The 10605-nt window shown below is 33.5% G+C and overlaps 1 protein-coding gene across 1 annotated transcript in view; it reads right to left on the bottom strand.

The window, feature by feature from the left end:
- The window catches only part of LOC122537761 (tricalbin-1-like), a 13558-nt gene extending 10553 nt beyond the window's left edge, over window positions 1-3005 (bottom strand). Inside the window, 1 exon segment of the mRNA XM_043671245.1 lies at window positions 2017-3005. Coding sequence (XP_043527180.1) covers window positions 2017-2077 — 61 coding nt within the window. The 5' untranslated portion in view covers window positions 2078-3005.
- Window positions 3006-10605: the final 7600 nt, after the last annotated feature.

Raw genomic sequence — 10605 nt, 5'->3', positions numbered from 1 at the left:
AAAAAAAAAAAAAAAAAAAAAAAAGAGAAGAGAGTTAAAGAAGGTAAAAGTAAATTTTGTATCATGCCGCTGTTATATTTGTAACCGCTTAAGGCTAATTGATCAACAATGTGTAGGCACGTGTATGTACGTGTATGCTGCTATACGTACGTACGTACATATGTGCACGCAGCATAGTATCATTTTTTAATTATTGGACTCGTTAGTCACGACTCATTTTCAAGACACAAGGTTAAATAAATTTCAGTAAATTTACAAATCGACGTGATTAGATCTAAAAAAAATTATCACACATTTATATTATATTATATTATAATATATTATACCTACTATCTAACATCACGTAGTATATGAATGAAATACCTATAATTTTTTATATTATAATTATACGGTTCCTACAATACGTTTTCAATGAATTTCTCGTTGTTTTACGAGTAGTAGTAGTCGCAGACCAATTTTCATCACGACACAATTAGATAGATAGGTCAAACAAGGAAAAGGGCAAATGTCGTTTGGATGTAATTAATAGACGATGTAGACGAATCTACATAACCGATGAATTCGGACCACACTTAAAGGAATATCGCGTTTGTTTGATCCATTTGTTACCTCAATTTATGTTCGTCCTTCGTAAACGTCGCGTGAATCTCGAGTGCGATTCCGAGAATGAAACCAACTTTACTCTTTTCATCATTCCTTTCTTTTTCTTTTGTTCCTCCTAACTACAACACTTTTCTCTCTTTGAATAAAAAGAATCAACCGTCTTCATGCGTACAATTCATCAACCATTGATTATTAATTATCCATTCGTGTAAGCGCATCAAATTAAATACTTGGTACTTATTGTCAGAAAAATTGAATTTATAAATATAAGGGTGATGATATTTCATAATTTTCGATCGAGTGTAAAATGAATAATTTATTTTATTTGTAAGTATAGGGCATTCGTACCTTGTATATATTACAAAAGAGATGAACAAAATCGAACGTAGGAGTAAAAAAAGGAAGGAAACTTTAATTGAAAATAAGAAAAGTAAGAAAAGACGTACATGAAGATACATTTTGAAAGATCTTGGAAAGATTTTACGAGATTTTACAACCAAATTAATGTCAGGAGACATGCACTGCGTGATACATGTACTTAAGACTGCGAACAGGATCAAGGACAAGACCTTGGCATTACCAGCAGCCGTTGTATAGAAATTGATAGCACACAACCTTTCCAAGTGTTAACGTGTCTGCTTAACTTACTTGTGCTACGGAATTGTGAATTTACATTTTCCTAAATGAAAAAGCTACTGTTTTCAAAAGCGAACAAACAAATGCGATGAAAACGACTGAAAATTGGTAGAAACTTTGTATGCTGCTTTTACAAATAAAGCTTGGTATTTGAAAGCTTGAAACCATTTTTATCAGGTACTCATTGTCAAATATTCTCCATTTTTCATTCAGTTTCTCTATTGATATTTGATGCATCCTCTTTATTTTTTGACTGCATCTGTTTACATCAGTAAATACCGATACTAGATTTCGAATTTCTGGTACGTGGCTAGTTCTTTGCAAAATAGTCGAATATTATGTGTTTTCTAGAAACGCGTTATGACGCAACATGACGTTTACCAACATGTCTATCAGAGACATAAGCAAAAGTATTATTTTTATACTAAAGCCAAAAAAATATCAAACTTTTTGTCTGTTTATAAACATATGTATTTACATTGTACGCAAAAGTATTGAAATTCGTTCGAATTGCAATTGAGATTGAAGTTTCAATCAACTTAACTTAAGTTACTACATTACCCATCTATTCTGATCATAGAGTGCCAATGTCGCACGATTACAAGCGTGATGACAAGAATTTCTCTCAAACTAGTTTAGTTGCACTTGGATATTCCGATTATTTCGTATTGACAAATTCGAAATGATAATCAGTATCGAATTAACAATCATCGTGGTTTTGTTTTAAACAAACAGTTCAGTTCATCTCAGGGTGCTTCAACCGCCACGATACCGTACCTTTTTTCAAGGATGCTCCTCGCTTCAAGTGCCTCGCCATAAAGCTGGAAAGTAGCTGCATACTTTTCTTTCAAATGACCTCTTAACTCTCACCAGAATACTCTCTCGTCACGATCTGTCCCGTTTGTCGTCTTCTTTTTTTCTTTTTCAATAAAATTATCGCTCAAACATCCTCGAGTAAAAACATTCGCCAGCTGCGAGTCTTTTCTTTTGTCGACAGTGTGCGAAACAATGATCGATCTAACAATCTTTCCAAATAAAATGGATCGAGTAAGTCTTGTTTTAACACTCTTTTTAACGAATTACCGTTCCGAATAAAGGTTTGACATTCTTCGTGATGTTCTTGGTACACTGCTGGTAATTTGCACGTAATTTGTGTGTAAGTAAGTAGGTATACACGTAGGGTACATATTTCACTGGGGAATTTTCGTACGATAACAATGAATTCAACGAGTGATTCGACATTAATCACGAAAACGCAATTCTGTGTGCAAGGTAGAAGTCGTGTCTCCAAGTAACTAATAATTGGAAAAAAATTCACATATTTACGATACGGTTGTAGAACTTTTCACTTGATTAGACTATCTCTAGACAAGTTTCCCCACGATTACTTTTCAATATCGTAACGTGAAACTGTTCTCCTAAATGTCAAATTAAAGACTACATACTTTCTTATTTTATTTTCATCGATTTCATTGATTTTTATTTGATTTTCATTTCTTCTTTGCTAATTGAGGCACAAGTTGGTCTATCTATTTAGAGATACATAATGTTGTACGAAAGTAAATTCACACACAAATCGAGCACGTGGTTTTTTTTAATATGAGTCATAAATTTTCCTTTTAAATTAATAAATAATTTCATGGCACCAAAATAATGATAATCAATTGGTCGATAACAAAGGATATTGATCTTTATATTTATTTTCCAGTATTAAGAACACGAATGCTTTTCGACCGGCGCACAAACTCGTACTGAGTGCGAACAAATTGCTAGTACGAGTACGAGTACGAGCACGAACACGAGCACGAGCACGAGTACGAGTACTACAAATGCCACCGACCATCTGTTTTTCTTGGAAAGAACTGGTTACATTCGCGCTTGCGCCGCCCTTATCACGAGCATTGGTACCTACTATATGTATATATCACTCTGTGATTGATTGAAAATTAGAAATGTATCGCTGAAAGTTAAACAGTCGACTAATCAACAATCGGTACACATATGAATATGTACACATACGATATGTACATAGTACACGTGTATATACATATGTACAATGGTTATCTTTATATCGATATATTTATTATTTATGCGTGAAATCTTGTTAAAAAAGATTTAGTAGCTTTCATCGAAGAGATTTTCTCCTTTGCCTTTGTTTACACTTGCACACGTGATAATTGCACACTTTCCTTTCCTCAAGTTTCAAACCAATGAAAGTTTACCAATTTATTATTACAACGATTTATTAAACTCGTTTTCATGAAAATATAATTTTTACGAAAAGCAGATTAAATTACATCCATACCCTGTATGTACAGTTCGTCATCTTCGTGTGCTTTACACGGTAAAATACGATATTTGAGAAAATTTTATTCACACACGAAATACCAAAGAGAAAGTAATATCTAAATACATAATCGAGGTTTAAAACATGTTGACAACTGTTTAAAGAAATGGTAATTACTGACTATAATTACGAATTGTAAGAACGACAGTATGCTAGGCTTGAAACCTGTGGCACTAATATTCACAGATCAAGTGACCAGGCTATGTAAGTATGTAAATATGTAAGTATGTAAGTATGTAAGTATGTAACGGTTGCTTAACGGCACTGTGCGCCGTGCGCGCAACATGTCGACAGGGAAAATATTCATTGCGGATGACATTTTCATGTCATACGCGATACTTGATGTTTACTACATTCTGCGATACTTGAAACCGTGCAGGATACGAGGACGACATCAGTCATCGAGGTCAAGTAAAAAATACGGTAAATAAATAAGGAACGAATGAATTTCCCAAAAATGATGACGAAGATCGTCCGTTTGTAAGAATAATGTTGAGACAAGTGGCAACTGACAACCAAGTCATTTGTGGTGTAAAAACTTTGTAAAGGATACATACGTCGAAATGATTATCAATTGGTAACAGTAAATGCAGTGCTCGTCAGCAGATTATGGCACACTGCTTTCGTTTTAAGCTACCAGTTGTCGCGTCGCGTCCACCTTTCTCCTTTTGTTTCTCTTTTATTTGATTTGTTTCTTGGTCAACATCTGTCTTACGCGCCATACCTTACTGTGCCGCATTACATTGCCACAACCCGTACATAACGTGCCAATCCGACGAGTCCAAGTTTATGGTGCAAGGTGCGCACCGTCTGCCTCGAGAATTTCAGAGAATTTCTCGGAGAAAAAGCATTTCAGGGACGCATCTCCGATCGTGTGTCGCCCTGTGTCGCCCTTGTGTTCAAAAACTGTTAGCTAATAGCTTTTCCTTCATCATTTTCGAGTATTATATACGAATTGAATTCGAGTTTTGAGTTTGCAAAGTAGATGATTGATTTCTTTTTCGATAAAGAGTGTATATGTATATGTATATGTATATGTGTATGTATATATATATACACGATAATAGAAAGATGTGTGTAATATGTATGTACAAGAAGAAGGAAATTCTTTGAAAAACAATTTCGACAATACATACACAGATACACAAGTAAGTATTAAAACGATTTGCGATTGACTAACGCTTCCAAGTTTTCTGTGTCAGATAACTTCTATAAAATTCTAGGGAAATCCTAGAGGAAAGTATTTTTCTTCTCTCGTATGTTTTTACGTATACAGTATATAGTATATACAGGTATGTATACACGTATATGTACATGTCTTGCGTCTTACGGGACAACACCTTTCACAGAGATGGTAAAGTTCTTTCTGAAACCTGTTCTTGTTTTGTCGAAGGAATCGACGCCCTGACTACTAGTTTCCTATTCTCAACTTATTTCCATATTTATACAAACATACAACGCTGCAGCGCATAAGTAAATATTGTACGTACGCGCGGCTGAGATACGAGAAATACTCGACGCACTAGTTTACTTTCCTTACGACGAATGTTACCAAACTTCATTTCTAAAATTATCTCCCAACTGTATGTAACTTGTTTGTTCTCTTATTTCTAAACGGTTGGACGAATCGAAATAACACATTGGTACTAAATTTGTTAAATCAAATTCCCGTCAACTAATCGAGAAGTAGTAAAGGTAAAGAAAAATATTTTTGAGAAGTTCGTGAAAAAAAGGAAGAAAAGGGAAAAAAAGGCGAAACTGCGAGGATGTAATGGTAGGAGGAGTACTGATAGAACAACGTGTTTTTAATTAACATTCTTTAATTAACCGGCAATTGCATAAATGGCCGATGGAAAGGCGACGGTGAATATGTAAGAACATCGACAGAGTAAATAGTAAATTATTAATTGTGGTAAGTGGTAAACAGAAAGAGGGTGCGTTTTTTCACGCGCAATCACTTTCTTTCTTGTCGTTTCATAAGTTTGGAAACACTCTGTATACGAGCCGCGTGCATAAGTGCGTGTATCAAGCTTTTCGAGCCAAGTATAGCGAACCATGGCAATTGTGTGACGAAGAATTCAAGTTCACGCAATAACGCGAATGTTGGAAAATGGTACCACTCTAGCCGCGTTCTGTTTGATGGCATGTCGATCGTATGTCGTATGGATTTAACGCGCGTGATTATTATACACGCGCGATGCGTTTCACCATTTTCACCGTGTAAAGATAAACTACAACGTGGTTAACCGATTAACGGACGTTTTACTTTTTTTCGTGTTTAACATATGTAATTAGAATGAGACGACAATATACGTACCCTGTGCCGAGATTTTCTATCTCATCGCGTGGAGAAATCGTTGCTCCACGTGTATACGTTTCTATCACCACATCTCTATCGGGAAACTGTTTTCACTAATCATGTACGATTCGACGACAATGAGCAGAGACGAAAGACCGACTTTCTTGCGTGAAAATGATCACACGCATAACCGGTCGATGCATCCGTTCTCATTCGCGAGTATAGCAACACTGACCTGCCGTCACGAGAGGAGAGCGGACCAGGTAACAGAACCTCTCTCTACTATTCCCTTCCTGTCTCCTCTTTCTGCTTCATCACCTCTCTGTCTTCTTTTTCCACCTTTTTCCTATCCTGCGTCCTTCTTTTTCTCTGTTCTTTCACTTCGTTCCTCTTATCTTATCTTTCCTTCTTACACCTGTATCACTTCTTGCATCTTCTCGCTTTTCTCATGGTTTTTTCTACTTCCCTCTTCCATTTCTCTTTTGCATATCCTTGTTTCAATTTTGTCTTTGTCTTTGTCTTTGTCTTTGCCTTTCTCTTTTCGCTTCTATCCGCACTGTTATGTTTTTCCTTTTTCACGCTCTTTCTTCGTTGTGTTGTTTTTTTTTTTCTGTTTTTTCTATTTTCTTCTCTTACGTACATTATGAAAAAAGAATATTATTCCACTGAATATCGAGGATTATTTAATAGAAGATTACTCTATCTCTATCCGTTCATCGTTACGCCGTTCTCTAACATCAACTAATCTATTTATAGCAATCAATAGATCTGGGTTTCAATTAAAAATCAAAAAAAATGGTTGTGATCGATATATTGCAATTATTACTTTTTATTAGTAGTATTTTAATGGTAGACATATAATTGAATTATAAAGTATGCTAAACTAAAGTATAATTGGAATTTTATAAAGAAGTTTTTATATATATACACTTTATATATATTTATATATATACATACTATGTGCACTTTTGGAAGAGAAACAAAATATATATGAAACAAAATATATATGTGTGACTGAATAGCAACGTCTAGTTCGATCAACGTTACTCTAAGCTTACTCTATTATTATTTTATATTTTGCATTTTTCGGTTGATTTAAAACGAACGACAACAATTTATGTTGTTGTTTGCTAATACAGCGCTCACTTGGTAGCGTTTCACTTGGCTAATTGTAAGCCTAAACGAATGAAATGAATTAAATCAAACGTATATTGGACTCTATATACGTTCATTTGTTTGACTTGACTTTAAATATACATCGATGACCGTGTAAAAAAATGATGCAGCGAGAGAAAAAAGAAACATGCACGCTTAGAACATGTAGATAATATACGTATGTATGTGTACATCTCCGTGATGGAAAGTCTGATCCACCCCGCTGCCTTGCCTTGTCCATTTATTAGAGTAGAAAGATGAATATCTCAACGAAGCAAATAGGTGCTTACCTGCTGCCTACGCGTTCTGCTTGCATCGCTGTAACGCCGTAACACCGGTAATCTAGCAGTCTAGCAGTCTAGCAGTCTAGCAGCCAGTAGCGTCCTCGCGACCAAGTTCACCGTCTTCTCTCCTAACTCCTAACCCTGCGTACAGCACGTATTCCTCTCACATGCAGAGAATGTATTGTTACGATCGTCAGCTGCTGTTTCGCTTCAAACGAGCTCTTGCTCTTTCTCTACGTGGGGATATGCGTCAGAGTTCTAGGGTACGTGATACAGAGGGGGAATGGTTAGGGCGCAAGCCAAGGGGTTTGTTCCCCATTGTTCGCACTGCATGTCCGTGCAATTTTCACTCAACAATTGTCTCCGTAAATTGGTCATCCGTCGCCTGCACGATTGCTCAAAGCTTAAAAGAAACACTCCTTCTTTTTCGTATATTTTCCTTTCTTGTGTATTCTTCAGTGATTCTCTCATACCGTTCACTCTTACACACGTTAACGTAATAGACGCGCAAATACTCTATTCTATGTAATGACAATTTCGTAAACTAGAGAATTCTCTTCTTACAATTGGCAAATATAATGACAAGCGATGATGATCCGTTTACCTTTCGTTTATAACATACGCCAATACATTCCTAAGACACAACAATGTACTCTGGCGGAAGTGAGGTAATAATAACTAACTGCGAAAAAAAAAATTTAATTAGTATAGGAAGTGAAGTAATAATAACTTATGAAAAAATATAATGTTTGATTAGTTAAAATAGCAATTAGATAATAATTATATATTTTATATATTTATAAACCTATAAAAAAATTTTACTACAGATGCATCGTATATACATATATACATTCATATATGTACGTGAATGAAATGATTAGATTTGAAAATTTAATCTGACCTTAGTCAATCATATCAAATTCAATTAACAATATATCGTTATACATACATATATATATAGACATATTTTGCAATCCGATATTTTTTAATTTCATTTATTCTGCAAATGTTTTCAATATACATACACATACATATGTACATACGTACATACATGCGTATAAGAATATTTCGAATCAAATAAAATATGTAACATATGTATCTAAATGAAGATTAAGTATAAACTTACTCATTAATATGTATGTACACGCATATATTTATTTATGTTACTTCGTACTGAAATTACAAAATATAATAAACTTTAGCTTGACACATTTTACACGTGTATATATACATGTATATGAATCTGAAAATTAATACTTTTAAACTTTTAACTATGTCAGTATTAAATTCTGATCCAAAAATTAAATATATAAGAAATTAGATATTATTCAACTGATTTATCTATACATTCTACAGCTTAAATGGAACATGGGAAGAAAGTAGAAGATCCCATTTCAAATAAATTCTATCAATTAGTTTCATCTTTATAAATGAAAATTTGATCAATTTTTAGATACTGACACACTAACGCCGCGTTGTGACGAAATCGTAAAACTAATTTTTTGATAACAAAATCAAAAAATTAAATTTATCGGTTTATAAGACGAATATTTAAAGAGTTCAAAAAGTAAATTAATATAAAAATTCGTAGAAATTTTTTTTATGCAGTGTTATTCCAATTTCCTGCATCATTAAGTAACTATATCATTGAATTATATGCAATGAAAATAAAAATAGTCTTTGAACATTGTGGCACTATCTGTCGACAAACGCTGATATTAACTTCAATAGTAATGTTTTCCTACAGATGGCCAAAAAAGTTACTTTGCACTAATTTATAAAAACCGCTAATAAAGAGGAATAATTTGTCAACTTTTGAAATTGCGACGTCCCTTTAAGTTTTTGTTGCATGTTCCATATAAGTAAGATGCACGAATAAGTATTTTTAAAATTAATTAATACCCGAGGTTTGCCAACAGATGGCACCACCATACCCAAATCGAAACCAAAAAAAACCTGATAAAGAGGAATAATTTGTCAACTTTTGGATTTGCATCATGCGTTTAAGAACCTCAGCTTCCATATAATTAATACATTCTGACTTATATGCTCTATATAAATCAGAATATATATTAATAAAGATCTTCGTTTAGTAGATTGCAATCTTTTTCCAAATAGTGTTTAATTTTTTGTAAACTACGTTGAAATCAAATCTGTTTGTGAACGTAATCGGTTGTATCCGTTTTGATGCCTGTAGAACGCATAAAAACTTAAAATTAAAACACTATATTATTCGACTTGAATCAAAAATAAAATCTATTATCTTATTTAATAAACGAGGGCGATTAGAATTAATTTTTCTATTTTCTGCTTCAGATTCAACAATATATCTTTGTTCAAATTACGTGCACAATGATTTATAAATTATTTAATTGTTTAAAAATAATCGCGATTTATCTACATCTAGTGTAATGTTAAGATATAATAGCAAGTAGTAAAATATTAGTTTCGGAAGCAAAAACATAGCAGGAAGAAATCTGGTATAGATGTTGTCAAGTTAAGGTAAAAACTATGATCAATAGCATTGGAATAGCAATTAGAATTGCTTTTGCACTACCTACAGTTAATGATCAAATCGATATATTACACGTATCGTTGAATCAGTTTCAGTATGATTTATCTTTTTATTTCAATTTTGTAAGTTATTTTTTTTTTCCTATTATAAATTTTTACTGATTAAGTTAAATCTTCAGCCGAGTAGGATCTTTTAAAGTTAAATTATTAAGTTATAAAGTTAAATTTGTAACTAGATGAGATAAATTACACATATATTTATGATTAGACAGAGTGCATTTAACATTTAAGTTAAAGTTTAAGAGTATATTTAATCACCCACTTACACTGAATCGATAACGTCGCGTGTGACTCGAGAAAGCATTGAATGCCTAAGGTCTACATTTTGTAAATCGATATCTCGTTTGCGATTAGATTACGACTTGCGACTTCCGACTTGCGACTTACGGCTTAGGATATCGAAAATAATCGTATTTAAGTCAGTGTGTATGATATAACAGTTGTATGCTACGGCTTTTACTTCTAGAAATAATTTTTTTTTTTTGGTATATTTGTGATAATCAAATCGGACAATTATTTATTTCTTTCGTTGTGGACAAATTTTGACGATCGCATACTGATGAAAAAAAGTAATTTTGTTTTTCTACTGTTGCGACCATACCTATGCAAGAACTTACGTACATGTGCAAAGTGTAGACAAGTGAAATATTTGTTTTCGGACACGTTTCTTCTAAAAGAGAAATGGGTGAAACATCTTTTCCTAAAGA

This window comes from Frieseomelitta varia, unplaced genomic scaffold (genome assembly GCF_011392965.1).
Source record: "Frieseomelitta varia isolate USP_RPSP 00005682 unplaced genomic scaffold, Fvar_1.2 scaffold_929, whole genome shotgun sequence".
NCBI classification, from domain to species: domain Eukaryota; kingdom Metazoa; phylum Arthropoda; class Insecta; order Hymenoptera; family Apidae; genus Frieseomelitta; species Frieseomelitta varia.
The sequence above is the reverse complement of the archived record's forward strand: the minus strand, read 5'-3'. Positions and strand labels throughout refer to the sequence as shown.